The sequence below is a fragment of the Protobothrops mucrosquamatus genome, unplaced genomic scaffold (assembly GCF_001527695.2).
Source record: "Protobothrops mucrosquamatus isolate PMUCROS unplaced genomic scaffold, P.Mucros_1.0 scaffold244, whole genome shotgun sequence".
NCBI classification, from domain to species: domain Eukaryota; kingdom Metazoa; phylum Chordata; class Lepidosauria; order Squamata; family Viperidae; genus Protobothrops; species Protobothrops mucrosquamatus.
In genome coordinates, this window is record NW_015386594.1 from 487696 (window position 1) to 504872 (window position 17177).

Sequence of the window (17177 nt, forward strand, 5' to 3'; positions counted from 1 at the left end):
AGGAGGATTTTATTTAGGGACGATTTTAAGTATAATTTTAATTGGAACACAGCTTCGAATATTTGGTTTTTAATTTGGTTTTAGAGGGGTTTTTATTTTTATTGATATGTGTATCTGTTTTAATATGCTGTGCACCGCCCTGAGTCCTGCGGGAGAAGGGCGGTATAGAAATTAAATTAATAATAATAATAATAATAATCTCCCTAAGAATTTTAGGAGTTGGCACATTCTAATGGCTCTCTGCCTACTCAGATTCTCCTAACCAACTTGTCCCGACTGAAGAAACTGCTGGGATGGGCAGCAAAAACGTCTCAAACCCACATGAGTCCAGTTGCCATGGACTGACTGGACAACTGAGAATCTTCATCGACATAAAATCAGAGCTGTTTTTGAAATGGATCTGGAATAATAATAAAAAGGCCATTTCACTCTTAGATTGGGACATTCTGCAAAATTTTGCTCTTGAAATATTTGGAAACAAAACATATTGGACACCTCCAGCACTATCTACGGTCTTTGCTGGAACCATCATGTGACTGGAAATGAAGAAGTCCCCCCCTCCTTCCATGGTAGCCACTGTACTCACAACATATTTTCAAAATGCCAAGGGTGCCCTCTGCCCCCCCCTTCCATCCAAAAATAGATTTCTGATTTACCCACCGGTTTATCCTTTACCTGGGTAGTTGCAATTGAACTTCTTCTGTGCTACTGATGTGTTGGACTTTTTGCTGCGTGATTTCGGTGGAGTGGTAACAAGAGTAGCTGTCCGAGGTTCACCGTTCTCACCAGACAGGTAAGTTTGGTAGCCATGCTCAAAAACAAACTCGGGCGCCGATACTGATAAAACATAAAAAAAAGCTTCATTTTAGGATCCCCAATGTTGAAAACCCTTTCCTCATATTGCTACCTAACTATACATGGATTGGTGGAAGAAAAAGCTTTCATGCACTCAGTGCAACCTTTGCTGACTTTCTACTGATCAGACATTTTCATGCTCATGTCTACATTCCTATACCTATAATTAGATCTATGTAAGTGTAGGAGATGACCAGGCTGAGCCCAAGGGTGTCGGTCAAATGCATCATCAGTCTGGAGTCCCGAACGAGATCTAAGTCCAGCCCCTCCCCCCGTTGACTCTTATCTGCCCCTAATTTGCGGACTGTAAATAGATCGAATTCTTGTATAGGCTGCTTGGAATAAATTTACAGTACTTTTGAATTCTATCTTGACTCCTTGTTTCTTGTGCCTGATAGTAAGGCATTAATGGCAGGAAAGAGACCAGGAGGTTGAGATATTTTCATTCCTGATTATTCGGTTGCCTATCCCGACCATGGGATGGGCAAAAAGGAAAATATAGAAGTTGACGAACATTCCTCTCCTTAACAATGGTAATTGGGACCAGGAACTTTGTCACTAAATGACACAGTTGTAAAGCATGATATCATGTAACTGTACTGATTTCTGATAGTAGTTCTGGCAATCCCATTTGATGTTGTTAGGCAACCCTTGAACAGTCTGTGATTGTTACCTGCGAGCTCCTGCTGGCTTTCCCACTGAATTTGTGAAGGTCGCAAATGTTGATAACCTGATCAGATCCTATGACATAAATGCAAGCTGGACAGAGTGCCAGAATTGTAATCATATGACCATAGGGACCCTGCAACAACTACAACTATGAAGGTGTGTCATAAAAACCTCATGTTCAGCACCACTGTAATTTCAAATGGTTACTGAATGGGTGGACGTTAAGCGAGGACTACTTATACCTGCCAAACTATTTCTACTTCTCCAGCTAGCCCAACACTCTCAAATTGGTCTTTGGGCTTCTTTTCCAATATGGAAATAATTTAATAATTTTTTCCCGAAGATTTTTTCGTATCCTTTCCTCCTGTCCCCAAGAATTGAACCTATAAATATCATACAAATGTTCTGAGCCACACACCCCATGCAGCTTCGCAAATCTTGCTGCTCATTAAGATGAGGGGCAGATTTCCTAAGTTTTCACCGAAAGTGACAGAAATTAAACCATCAAGCTTCTGTGTGATCCTTTGTGTTCAAAGAAATGAAGCTATCTGCTTCTTGGACATCGCTTCCCAAACTTTCTAGGCAAAATACCTGTGATGGTTTGTGTTTCTGATGTGATGGTCCTTGCAACGGTTTGTGCTTGTGAGGCTGGCACTGTTTCTTCAGCCACAAACTGCACTGTACTGGTAGCGCCAGTTGTTGTGCCAGACAGTTGACAGCCACTCCTTTTGTGACCAACAAAGGCATCAAGATTGTTGAATTGTTGTTTGCAGAGACCACAAATGTGGATATCTGGAGTGAGCTCCACAAGGACTGTGGTTCCACTAGGAACTGCCAAAATATACAAACCAAACAGTTAATGATTCTCAATAAAGTAATAACAGACATATTTTATATTCAGAAGCTGCTGAATGCATGATAGATGGGACTTTTTTTAAATGGACTTCCAAAAGATGCAGGGGTGTAGCCAGTAAGATCTTTATATTATCAGAGTGAGCTGTGAAGGAATGTAGAGCTAACTTTGAGAATAGAGAAGGAATGAGGGAGCCATTTATAGAACTTGCAGAAAAGTTTAGTCCCAAAAGAAGAAATCATACCAAAGCTCAAAATAACCCTGCCTTGATTTTGTCCAGTACAAACCAGAGATGCTGGGAAAGATTGAGGGCAATAGAAGAAGGGGACAGAGAATGAGGTGGCTGGATGGAGTCACTGAAGCAGTAGGCATGAGCTTAAATGAACTCCAGAAAATGGTAGAGGACAGGAAGGCCTGGAGGAACATTGTCCATAGGGTCGCGATGGGTTGGACACGACTTTGCAACTAACAACAACAACAAGGCAGTGTTTCAGAACCTTGGTGACTTTATGATGTAGATTTCATCTCCCAGAATTCCCTAGCCAGAATCTTACACTTGGCACATTGTACAAAAATATATTTAAATTAACATGTGTATCCCATGTTTTCTCACCTTTCTTAATTTGCTTATAAACGTTACACTTTGGTTCAGAATCTCAAGTTAATATAGAAATAGATCGACATTTATGCAACTGGTATGACTTGCAAATAGATATTAGGATAAAACTGCATAAAAACAAGGGCTGTAGCCCTTCAGATGTTGAATAATTCCTAGCATCCTTCACCACTGCCTCTCCTGGATGTGGTTGCTGAGATTAGTCCTTCAGCAACTTCTGGAGGTCTTCCCTTTCTTGTCCCTGATCTAAACTTTTGCTGCCAAAAAGAGAAGAGAGGATTATGCAAAATAACCAGCTTCCCACGCTTAAAAAAGCAGTATTTCCTAACTGGATGCCAATGATCATCCAAGGCCATATCATCTTGGGGATAAATGTCAACTGCAGTCCAAACTCTCCGGAGGGCACCCGACAAAAGCAAGGCGGCACGACAGTCATCAGGAAAAAAGACGCATCGCAATCGAAACGCAAAAGCTAAGCCTTCCGTGATGTGTAGCCGCGTTAGGAAGAGGCCTGCATTCTCTGCAAACCGAGCCGTCTTTGCCGGCTTGAAACGGGCAGCTAGCCGGGACTTGGGCAGCTTGCACGCTTGCATATCCGCGGCGACGTTTGCATTGCACTGGCTTCCTCCGTGCCCCTCCCCCACATCTTGCAAATAAGCGACCGCAGCAATATAAAGCCCAGAGGAAGCCCCTTCTCCGAACCGCTGGGCGGTTTTTCGCGCGCAGCCGTGCCACCCCGCGATGCGCCTTCTCGGATCCGCTCGCTGCTCTCTCTCTCTCCACCCAGGTTCCGGGGCCGCTGCTCAGCCAGATTCCCGGGCGGGCCGAACGCTCGCTTCTGCCGCTACTCAGGTTGCGGGGCCCGCCTGAGCCTTAGCACAACGCTGCTTTTCCAACTCTCCGGCCCGGGAGCGCGGATAAGCCGCGCGGCCACTTACATTGCACGGGACCGGAGAAGGAGTGAGTGCCCGCGGCGCTCGAGTTCATCTTGGCTTCCGCGGTGATGCACGGGCTGAAGCTGCCTACAAAAAAGAAACATGCAAACAAGCAAACAAAGGGGGCAAAAATAAAAAAGCCTCCTTGCTCCCCCCCCCGCAAGCCCTTAAGGCGGGGACGGATATGGGCCTGCCGAGCATGCTCCGTAGAAAAAGCTGAAGCCGACGGAGCTAGTCTTTCTGCCCACACCGCAAGCAAGCGTTCCTTTTTTTCCAGTTGTCTACGATTCTGGCGTGTTACTTAAGAGGAAGCCTGTTAGATTTGCACGAGACTTGCTTCCAAATAGGTTTGTATAGGCACGCGGTTCTTTCCGTGTTCCACATTTCTCCTCGTTTATGCACAGTGATTATTATATAGTTGTAAATCGCTCCCCATCCTGAAGCGGGTGACCACCCCCACCCCCCCACCCCCACAACAACAACAACAATAACAACAATAACAACAATAACAACAACAACAACAACAATAATAATAATAATAATAATAATAATAATAATAATAATAATAATAATAATAATAAAAAGTCGGAAGGTACCTTGGAGGCAGGAAACTCTATACCATTTCAGGCAAATGATTGTCCAGTGTCGTCTTAAAAGCTTCCAGTGTTGGAGCATTCACAACTTCTGGAGGCAGGTTGTTCCACTGATTAATTGCTCTAACTGTCAGGAAATTTCTCCTTAGTTCTAGATTGTTTCTCTCCTTGATTAGTTTCCATCCATTGCTTCTTGTCCTGCCTTCAGGTGCTTTGGAGAATAGCTTGACTCTCTCTTTGTGGCAACACCTGAGATATTGGAACACAGCTATCCTGTCACCTCTAGTCCTTCATTAAACTAGACATACCCAATTCCAGCAATCGTTCTTTATATGTTTTAGCTTCCAGTCCCCTGATCATCTTTGTTGCTCTTCTCTGCACTCTTTCTAGACTCTCAACATCTTTTTTACATCGTGGTGACCAAAACTGGATGCAGTATTCCAAGTGTGGCCTTACCAAGGCATTGTAAAGTGGTATTAACACTTCATGTGATCTTGATTATATCCCTCTATTAATGCAGCCTAGCACTGTGTTGATTTTTTTGGCAGTTGCAGCACACTGCTGGCTCATGTTTAAGTGATTGTCCACTAGGACTCCGAGATTCTTCTCACAGTTACTACTGTTGAACAAGGTACCACCTATATTGTACCTGTGCATTTGGTTTTTCTTGCCTAAATGTAGAACCTTACTTTTTTCCACCATTGAATTTCATTTTGTTAGATAGTGCCCAATGTTCAAGTCTGTCAAGATCCTTCTGTATCTTAAGCCTATCTTCTGGAGTGTGAGCAATTCCTGCCAGCTTGGTGTCATCTGCAAATTTGATCCCCATCTATCCCTTCATCCAAATCATTGATGAAGATGTTGAAGAGCACTGGGCCCAGAACAGAACCTGGGGGGGGGCACCCGATTGCACACGTCCCTTCATGTAGATGCAGTTTCATTGAGGACCACACACTGAGTAGGCTGGTCAGCCAGCTACAAATCCATCTGGTGGTGATGCTGTCTACATTTTTCTATCTTATCAAGTAGTAGGTTGTGGTTTACTTTATCAAATGCCTTAATGAAGTCCAAGTAAATTACATCCACAGAATTCCTGTGGTCATCTGGTCAAAGAATGCAATAAGATTTGTCTGGCATGATCTGTTTTTGACAAATCCATGTTGGCTTTTGGTAATGACTTTATTTGCCTCTAGGTGTTTGCTGATTTGTTGCTTGGTTATCTTTTCCAGAATCTTCCCAGGTACATCTGCTGGATTATAAAGAGCAAGGCAATTTGACAGGAAATCTAGTTGCTTAGAGACTGGTATGCCTGGAGCAAAACCTTGAATAAGGTGCCAGTACAGTTGTTTCTGTTAGAGTGTACAGTGTAAATCAGGATCCCAGTCTGTTCTGCAATGGCAGCCACTTATGATCCAAATACAGGATTAGCACAACTTAAAGTGCATTCAATAGTGTCTGCAGGGGAGTTAAGGGGGGACAATGATAAAAGCAGTCTCTTGCCATCACCAGTCAATACCTGCCATTTTTAGAGTTGTGTTGTGATGCACACCTACCTAAATCTTACAGCATGGCAACATAATGCTGCTTTTTTATTTTGATAAAAAACCAACCCCTGCAGATATCCATGAATTCTATTTCTTTATTTGTATTTATTTTGTTAAACTTTTATACTGCTCTGGGCAGTTCATAATCAAAACAAATTACAGTAAAATCCAATTGCAGCAATAGGAAGGAAAAAAAATCATGGCAAGAATGACAAATCAAATGAGGCAAGGCAGTCTCACTCTAACCTTGTAAAAAGATATATGTAAAAAGGTATTTTAACATATGGAGATGTAACTAAAGATGCCATGATTTTACTAGTTTTTTTTTTAAGCAACTTTTTTTTGTATAGTTGAACACTTTGGAAATTGTGCTTAAAGCTTACTTATCCATTTTTTTCCTTTTTCTCCCTCAAAAATTGAATGGCTGATATGGGTTTTCCATATATTTTAAGTGAATGAAATGGCATCCAGATTGCCTCTTAATTCCATTTTAAAAAAGTCGACGCCAATATTTTAGCCTTCCTATGCACAAAACCCTTTTCATTTCAGGACTGCTTTGGGCCTTGCAAAAGGCATTCTGAGAAATCACTTGCAACCCATGGATTATATGTGGCTCATCCCTGTGCCAAACCTTAATAGATTCAGTTTGATTTGGCTTCCTACCATGGATGAATTTAGCCATTGTGGTCTGTTACTATGGTTCAGATATGGTTTAGGGCAGGGGTAGGCAATCTTGACTTTTTTATGACTCGTGGACTTCAACTCCCAGCATGGCTGGCTCAGGAATTCTGGGAGTTGAAGTCCACAAGTCGTAAAAGAGCCAAGGTTGCCTACCCCTGGTTTAGGGGGTCAGGCAACCAGTGGCTGCAGAATTGACCTGTGCCTTGATTGATAGAAGAAAAATACTAAAATGCTGTAATTCTAAAAGGAAATTAATTTAATTGGGGTTGCCTTAAGGTTGTAATGCATGGTGGCACAGCACTAGACAACCTTCACTAATCCAGCTGGATTGAACTCAATGGTAGTTGCTGGCCTCCTCTCCACTCTGAGATTCAGACTCCTCTCCACTCTGAGATTCAGACTGTTTTGGCCTTCTGGGATGCTTTTCTTCCAGGCCTCTGAGCGAGGGTATACAAGAACCTAATACACGCATGTTTTTGTGTTGAGAATTAGTTATGTGTGTCTTGGCTATTGTATTATGAGAATTTTAATTGTATTTTTTCTTCTGTTTATTGGACTTTTATCAGACATTTTTTGTTTGTGTCCATAGACTGTTAGCTCTTCAGAGTTATTTAAAATGGGCAGCAATGTAAAATTTCTAAATGAATTTATCGATTCATTCAATTTATATTCAAATACTTCAATGAGAGGCAAGTAGAATTTTTACCAAATCGCTGTTTCTGTGAAGTCACCAGGAATCAAGCTCACCTTGAGAAGGAGGAAGAAGATGGAAGTTAAATTTAAATTTAACAATTTCGATAACAGCTAATATGGAATAACGCCTAGTAGTTAAAATAATAAAGAATCTGAAATGTGGAAATGAAGGAAATCAACTGACAATTAAAATAACTAAAAAGATTCTAGAAAACAGTCCTCAGTAATTCGTAATTATATTGATGAATAATGACAAATACCATAAACAAATGCATTGTGCATAAAATTAATTATGTTAAAAGAATAGCTAATCTGTCTCTGTGTTGATAACATATAATTATGAAGATGCTTTCTTGCATGTTTTTAAATAATGTCATTTGAATTCATAATTCAGAGTAGGTATTTTGACATTTAATACATGTTGCAATTTATACATTTTTTTAATATAATTGCACTGTGCCACATTAAAAGAATCACAGCTTACTCAGAGATATTTCCTACCAGCACATAACAGTAAAATAATGGTATGGAAACCAATTCTTTAACACTACAAATTGACAACAAGGAATCACCCTCCCACAAAATCATTTTTCTTTATAGGTTGCTCTTTCTATTACGCTAATTAACTTTCATACAAAATTTGTGGGACATTTTTCAAAGATCTCAGAACAAGTACCAGCAATATTTATTTATTGTTGTACTCTGTATGCCCCCATTTTCCTTCCAAGATATGCAAAGTTTCCTCTATTTTACTTTTTATTTCCTATGGAATAGCTTTTACTGAAAGATCATGATTGGCCTAACATCAGCTACCCATGTTGAGTAGAATTCAAACCTGAATATTCTCACATAGGTCTTGTTTCTTTTTTATCTGCTATTAGCAATAAAATCTCATGTCCAAGAAGGTGTTACCTGGTCCAGATAAATTCAAACTTTTATTCATCCATGACTCACATACATGAATATTAATTAATGCAGTTATGTGAATATTGCATAGATATATTATGTAGAATATGTTAGAGGCAGTCAAAATAAATGGCCAGCACTCTCTGATGGGTAAAAAGAAAACAAGAGCCCTTCATATTTCTCCAGCTAGGTGATATCATCTAAAAATTCTTGACCTTGAAAAATTAAGCAGGATAAAACCTGGTTAATCTTTGAATGAAATTACAGAGCTATAACCTCGACTGAGAAGTTGATAAAGTATACTAGAAAGCAGCCGTAAAAATAAAGAAACTTCCACATTACTTCCAAGAAAGTTACATGGGTGTATCTTTGAAGTTCTTCAAGAGTCAAATTCAATTTGAAAGAGAACTTATCTGTCATTTTAATTAGCACATGACATACTGGTCAGCAGAAAATAAGGATTGCACAAGGAGTATAAACAGACTTGTCATATAGGAGATCAGTTCTCCATGGACTTTCGTTTAGTGACTTATATCTCAGTCTTCCCAATCTGTCACTTTCTAGTTATCTTTCACTACAACTCCCAGAATGCCAAACTAAGATAATCATATGGGGAATTGTTGTTGAACACAACTGGAAGGCACCATATTGGGGAAGACTTTTAAACTAAGACTGAGTTTACACAATATAGTTTGTTTATGATAAATCAATAATTATCTGGGGTCACACGTAACCATGACTGATAAATCATTGTGCCTTGGAACATAAGCTATCTTAAGGTTAAAAACCTCAACTCTTGGAATAAAAGCCTTTATTTTGACATCTGCTTTTTAAATGATGATTCAGAAGATAATACAATCTAAAAGTAAGTCTGTGTTTTTGCTCACTAACTTTCTTTTTGAGATAAGCAGTTGTATGAAATGGATCAAGAAACGGCCCATTGGTGAAATCTGTAGCACACGTGAAGATGTAGGAAAACTGAAGGCTCTAAAAATATCTTGGAATTCAATGTTTCTGAGTATCAAATGAGATGATGACTCATGGATTTCGTTCTTGGAACCCAGAATGGACCCAATATCCATGCTATTTTCTTGGAAGAGTTATGGAGTTGATTTATTATCTTCCCAGATTTTTTAAAACTTCCCAGTCCAGCCCAGCCAATATTCCTAGAATTCTCATGCAATATCTCTTTGGAGTACTAATCTTGCTTAGCTTTTGGGTATAAACAAGGCAGATCAGGCTGCCTAGTTGGTCCACCATGCACATACTGGAAACTAAAATGTTAACTCGATATTGTCAATGTTGACAGCAGTCTTGAAATTCAGAGAGGAATCTTTTGGCCCTTCTGACAGTCACGGATTGAATTTGAACATGTTTTACTATGGGGTCATATTCTTCCCTAACGTTTGCAGAAAATAGGTATTTAGGCACTCAAAATGGCTAATTTTCTTTTGCTTTCAGAATCTCGGAGAATGATTGGGTAGAAGGGAGGGAGAGGACTTTTCAAAACTCTGGAACCTAAATATGGACCTGTGTTTTGAGAACAATGAGAATATTGTCCCACAATATTCATTAATATTCTTTCCAATTCTCTTTCATTGTCATTGGCTGACATATTCTATATGGTAGTGGGACATATTAAAGATCAGAGCAGGCAAAACTTGGATTTTTTTTTTAAAAAAAATCAAATTTCTGCATCCTATAGAGCTGGCAGAATAACTGACTGGGGGATTCTGGAAGTTGAAGTCCACCCATCCTCAGATTGTTAAGATTGAGAAACACTGATCTAGGTGAAACAAATCCCATGTTTCCCCAGCCAACATCTTCAATGTGGAACCCACATGTGGAGGTGATTCAAGTTGGAAAAGCTGCCCTATACAATCTATGCTTCAGATATCTTTGTCCTTTTAAATTTATTTTAAAAAACCCTGATTATCGTTCCCCCACCTATCACTCGCTTTGCCATTCTATTGTCATCAGTATGGCTGGCTAACTTTGCATCCAATGTAATCTTTAAAACAGACAATTTATTCTGTTGGCTGGCTCTGATAATTAATGGAGCACGCTGATGATAGATATGTCACATCTGGAAGCAAGCCTCTTCCTTGCAAACTAAATTTCTCTCAAAATTTATGCTGACACATGTTTGTATAAATAAAAATTCAAGGTGGAATGCTGCTGGGACAGCAGGATAACTAGCAAATGCAAAGAGTCAGACAGTTCCAGATTAATATTTTCTCATGTTTATTGTACATTCCGGATTGAAAATGGAAAGGAATACCTATAGAGGGATTTTCTAAATACCCTGTGGTGGAGTTTTGCATTTGATAAGTAATTCAATTCCAGAAGCTTTTGAATGCTTTACTGGTTATAGAAACCAAGGGGGACAAACTTACTTCATATTTTAGGGATGACGTTTTCATAGCATAAACACAAATGTGTGTACACTTTTTTTTTTTTAAGGAAAGGCATTCTGCAAGTATTGGGCAGTTGTTAGATACTTCAGGTACAGAGTTTGCTATATTTACACACATGCATACAGGGGTATGACCAGAAATAGTCCAGCAGAGATTGGCACACATTTCTATACACGTAAACATTAAAGATTTCAATACTTTGCTCTGATTCAGGAGGCAAAGGCTGTCTGATGTTTTGCCAGAATCCCCCCGAGACTCATAAATGCTTCTGTGCTGGAGGTACCCATTCTTGCTTGAGTCACTTATACCAGTTTATCAAACTAACGAGCCATTGACTGATGCTCTTTCCAAGTTTGAGCCCCACCAGGGAAAGATGGTGAAAAACAAAACTGAAATTTTAGACAGAACTGCATTCCGTAGAACCAAGACAACTAGAATTTATTAACTTGTACGTGCCAAAGCTCACCAAGAATAATGTTCTCTGAGCACTTTTCTCCACAAATCTTACCATCTCTCATAAATCCAGGGACATGGGTAGGCTACATCATTCTGAATTTGGCAAGGTGATATGATTTAGGTTTTTACTAAACTGGCTTTGCACATTACTTCTTCCAGGATTGACTCTGCAGGAGGAAAAAAAAGGAGAGGTGCATCATTTGTTTGTCTAGATTACTCTGGCTTGTTCACTTTTAATGAAGTTGCTACGTCCAAATTACACATAATTCTTAATATGAATGAGCCTTCCAAAATTAGCTACCATAACCCAAATATTTATACTGCATTATATTACAGCCATCAGATAGCAATTGGCACTGAAGATGGAGGAATCCAGGGCCCATTACATCAGCACCACTGAGAGATTAGCTTGATTAGGCTAATTAGGATCCAGTTGTTACCTAGAAGTAGTGTAGTCATTCAGCTGTTGTAGTATAGGGAGATATGAGTCTATGGGCCCATTCATGGATTATTCTATTTGACTCCTGGACTTCAAAGGTATATTTTTTATCCCCCAGTATATGATTCTAAGTTTTATTCATTATAGGAGCATTACAGTCTAAGAATTAGTGCCTCACAATGCCCATGTCCCTCATCCCTTTTAAGTTTTGTCTTTTAGTATTGTATAGTTACAGAATAAAAGTTGAGTTGAAAATGACTGTGTTGGCAATTGAGTCTAATACCCCTGTCCCCATTAATCAGAAAAACTAAAGTCTCCCTATCTTCTGTTAAGCCTCTATGAAGATAATACAACATTTATGGTCCTCTCATCATCTGGTACTTCACTTATTCCCCAGAATTTCTCAAAAATAATATGGTTGTCTCCCAACATATATTGGTAATTAAAATTCCCCATTTATGCTTTGAAGAAATCTTTAGCTTGATTGTGGAAGGCATCACCTACATCTTTTCTTTGGGTGAATGAATGATAATACTACAACAGTATCAGTTTTGTTATTTATACCATTTACAACCCAGGTGCTAGCTGTGGATTTGATTAGTTGAAGGTCACACATTTTAAAGTTAGCAAGGTGGAGAAATACTGCTCTACACTATTGCCAAGCTCTTTTACCTGGAGCAGATGGATATTTTTGGGATAGAGTAATCTCCCCCACCCACCCCCATCTCTTACTTATTTTATGGCATCTGTCCCTGTTGTGTAAATTATATGCCTCAACTGCTATATTCCAGTTATGGGAATCACCTCATCATACCTGTGCTACGTCCATTAAATTATTAAAATTGTAAACCAGCAGGGAAGCAATATCATGTTTGTTATTTATCTTTTGTAAGCCACCTAGGAACTGTTCATTGAAGAAAATGCTGCATAACAATAACAACAGTGATAATAAAGGCAATACTGATGCCCTGGTGCTTAGAGATTATAGGTGCTACTATTTCTCTCTTCTGATAGCATTAGATTGGAAAAAAGTGCACTAGAAGGAAATGTTATCCAGTTTTACTTTCATCTCCTCATCTATTATTGTTCCTAGGTCTGTATATTATTATTCTATTCATTATTATAACAAATAGCAACATTAGTTTTATTAGGTGCACTTATATCTCTTCACCACAAGAAACCTGAGTTAATATATGATCGCTTTTCAGTTTGCATTCAACTTTTGTCTAAGTCCTAGTAAGTAGACTAGACTGGTTCAAAGTTCATGACTATGGATTTTAATCTGGATGTCCCTGAAACTAATCCAGTATCCTAAATATATTGCAGAATCACAGTGGTTTTTGTTCTGTTTGTACATTCCTCAACATCACAGACCTTCCTGACCACATTTTAGTATAATGTGCAAATCTAGATCATGCAGTTGCATCAGTATCTTGATCTGGGCTACAAAAATAGTGGATGGCCACTAGTAGTGTCAAAGAATTAATGTTTTCTGTATATATTTGCTACCATCGAATGGTTGACAAAGTTGGTCCACACTGAAGCTCTGGTACTTTTCTGCAGGTCACTTCTACTTACTGCTCCATCCCTATCTATCATGCTGTCTTAGGCAACATCTAGCTCCTTTTTGAACACATGTTAGTCTTATATAGCCCATTATGAATTAGTGTGTGGGGGTTTTTTTATGTGTGAATGGATGTCTGGGGATCTCAGGGTGATCACCATTATTAGCAATAGCACTTAGACTTATATACCGCTTCACAGTGCTTTACAACACTTAAGCGGTTTACAGAAGCAGCATATTGCCCCCAACAATCTGGATCCTCATTTTACCAACCACGGAAGGATGGAAGGCTGAATCAACCTTGAGCTAGTTGGGATTGAACTTCTGGCAGTGAGCAGAGTCAGCCTGCAATACTGCATTCTAACCACTGTGCCACCACAGCTTATTATTTTGATAATACGTCTGCTTAGAAGACGAATATTTGATGAAGAGCAGCTAAGTGGGCTACTGCTTAACTCCTTTCCTTCCAGACTTCTGCTCATCCCCCTCTCTGGGCAACCAATACGGGAGAGCATTTATAAACTATTCTAACTTGCATGCACATATATGCTGACATCACCAGTTCAAAAACCCAAGCAAGTGCTTATACTGCATGGCCTTTCCTATTATTTAAAACCTTATCTATTCTGGTTTAGTGATCAGTCTTTGTGCTAATATTTTTTATCATAGTGTACACACTTGCATAAAGCAGAGAAAGATAGCAAGTCTGGCTTTGGAAAAGAAAAAGAGCCCAAATAAGGCTCAAAAATGGATGCCAATTTATATGACAATAGAACGTTTATTTTTTTTAAAACATTTTGTTCTTGGGAGCCATGGTGATGCAGGAATGAAGTATCGCAGGCTGACTCTGCCCACAGCCTGGAGTTTGATCCTTCCCAGGCGAGTAAAATGAGGACCCATTATTGGGGGCAATATGCTGACTCTAAACTGCTTAGAGAGGGCTGTAAAGCACTGTGAAGCGGTATATAAGTAAGTGCTATTGCTATTATCAAAAATTCTAAATGAGTGCATACTGGAATTTTCTAGATACAGAAAGGCAGGATGTAGTTAATATCACCACTGCTAATTTGTTAAATTTGTAAGCTGCTGAATCATCTAAACTCAGAGCAGCTTGCCATATCAGCAAGCTCAATATTGCATCCATGGTGGAAAAATAACAAACTCATAACTCTAAAAGTATATTTAGATAAAATTATTTCATAATCAAAAAAAACAAGTACAACACACCATGAATAATGAACTATCAACAGCCAATAACTATACATGTAATAATTTCATCAACAACAACTTTTAGGAGATATCTTAACATTTTCTGCTCTATAATGAGTGTTCCCATCTACTCTTTGTCCCACAAGACTGTCAGATAAAACGCGGCTTGCTTCTTCATAGCCTCCTGTCTCTAAAGCAATCTGCTTTTTAAAAGTTCAAGGATGTGATTATTTTTAAAATGAGCTTAGAATAGTTGCTGCCATTACCAATAATAATAAAAACAACATTTTTCAAACACTTCAAAGTGAATGGTTCTCTGACTTTCAGAAGGGACCAAGTAATCAGAACTGGGGCTACTACAAGTGAAGCCTATCCCCCACAAATTATATTTTAAAAAGAAAAGTGTACATTTGTATAAAATGCAGGGAGATATCACATTTAACTACTAAAATTACATGCACTTCAGGGACTGGCATGCAGTTCCCTTCAATAAATTCTACTTTTCCTAAGCAGAGTTACTGGCTGCCCTCAGGTGATCTTGTTCTGAACCAGCAGAATGAAGTATCAGAATTTTGACTGTCAAAGTGGAGAAATTTCCCCACTCTGCAGCCTGAAATGGTGTAACCAATCTTATATCAGTGATTAAGGTGTCAGACGTGTGATAGGGAAATTCCTACTCAACTATGAAGCTCAATGGATGATTAGGGTTACTCATTCTCCCTTAGTTCAACTAACCTCACGGGATTGTTGTGGAAGTAAAATTAGAAGAGACCCCCCATGTAAGATTCTATCAGCTGTCAGAGAAGAGATATAAATGATTATGATGGCAATGACAGTAATAGGGTCTGTTGTATCAAGTCAGGATTTGACTGCCTCTTTGCATTGCACATAAGATGGGCATTACAGGAGTAAAATCAAGATCTGTGTTTAGCAATTGTTGGCAATGTGTTGAGCAAATATTAGGAACTGAAGGCAACAGTAGCTGATCTACAGGCAAAGATAATCTTGTGGACTTCACTATTAGGTGTTAATAACAGTAGGATATCAGGTTACTAGACAACCAAAAGATCTGTATTTAGTGTGGATCAATGAGGTATTGAGATGGTAGGGAGAACAGGAGGTTAACCTTATTATGAGGTAAGTGTTTATGTCAGGTGAATAGACACTGAGTCAACCAAAGGTTAGAAAAAATGCAGCACATCATTAGCCATTTTCTTGCATGCTCCATAGTGGTATTTTTCAACCTTGGCAAATTTAAGAGGGGTAGACTTCAGCTCCTAGAATGTGTTTTAGTTGGTTGATTTGCCTAAACTGGTTATAGAAAAATATACTTATTAATACTTTAGGTTACATATAGGGGTGTGATGGAATCACTGGCTAAAGGAGAGGAGAGAGTTAAGAGACATTCCAAAATGGAGTCGCTCTGGGGAAGGAAATGTCATAAAACAGACTAGTGAGCCTTATTTGTGTAATATAGGTGATTAACAATAAAGAATTGCTTAGGTATGTTCATGGTGTTATTCTGGTTTCTTTGGCCTTTTTTTTCTGCACGTATGTATCACAGTTGCTGGTTAACATTTACTTTACACATTCAGGTTAAAACACATCCTTTCTTTTTAAATTAGCACCTATAATTTGGCTGCCTCGGGATTTGCTGGATTATAATTCCCAAGGCACGATCTGACAATTGTGGAAGATGGCAATAGTATCTTAACCTGTCTAAAGGATGCAATGGGAATCCTTTTGTCAATGCTTGTATTTTGAACAATATAAATTAGCCTCTCCAATATGCAAAATGTTCTGTAATTTCATTGCTGCTTTTCAAGTCTGTCAGTAGAGGGTGCTGTTTGGTTGCGTTTGTAATTTTCCTATCTTACAGCACCAACGCTACCATCTTTGAAATCTGCTTCCAGACATTACTTTTTTTTTTTTAAGGCTCATTAGTGTGAAATTCCATTCCAAAGAGCATAGCCTAGCTATGAAAACTTCAATACCAGCATAAATTCCAACTCAGCTGTATTAAGCAAAATATCTAACAAGTTTAAATTCCAGAGTTCCCTGGTGTCTCTTAGCTAGTTGTCACCTCTGCCTGCCAATAGAAAGCCAGCTTCGCCACAGGACAAGTTCTCTTTCCCTGGGGCGTGTATGAAAATGAGGTGTACCTCTCAAGAGGCTTTTTCCTGTGAACTAGCTAAAAAAATTCAAACAAGGAAATTAGAATATATTATTGAAAAGAAGCAGCAGCAAGGTTTTTTTTTTTTTGGTCTTTTCACAAGAACTAACAAAATGAATTAACAGATTGATGCCCCACCCCCTGTACAGGTAAGAAAGTTGGGATAGAAATGCCCCATCTTATCCCTAGGCTACATTTTGGCAGAATGATATTATGAGGATGTGTCATGGGCCAGACCTAGGTGCCCCAAGGTATACTGTATCTGTGGAGGGAGTCCTTGACTTACAACCATTTGTTTGAAGTTGTTCGTCCATCGATTTCGATGAAGACCTTGACATCTTATGGATTATGGGCCATCAGCGGTGTGTCCGTAGATGGCTGATGAGACCGATGTTAGCACGGAATGTTCTGCCACATTCTGAACAGAGAAATGTGGACACTATTGCTTCAGCATTTGCAGCTCTGGCTTTACGGAGTGCTCGCTTCTCTTGTGCCAAGATTGTCCTTCTGTGTTCATATGTCTGGCAACCCTGGTAAACCAGGGTACGCCATGTNGGTCGATCATGCGCCAAAA

General features: G+C 39.2%; 1 protein-coding gene across 2 annotated transcripts in view; it reads right to left on the minus strand.

Moving 5' to 3' along the window:
* Positions 1–3980, minus strand: part of ZFP64 (ZFP64 zinc finger protein) — a 16145-nt gene extending 12165 nt beyond the window's left edge. The window contains exons 1-3 of one of the 2 annotated variants that reach the window (XM_015814370.1): positions 3932–3980; positions 2116–2355; positions 676–837 (exon numbers count right to left, since the gene is read on the minus strand). In XM_015814370.1, the coding sequence (XP_015669856.1) occupies positions 676–837; positions 2116–2355; positions 3932–3980 (451 nt within the window). The remainder of the gene's footprint in view (positions 1–675; positions 838–2115; positions 2356–3931) is intronic. The other variant, XM_015814371.1, reaches the window with a different exon arrangement.
* Between the last annotated feature and the right edge of the window lie 13197 nt (positions 3981–17177).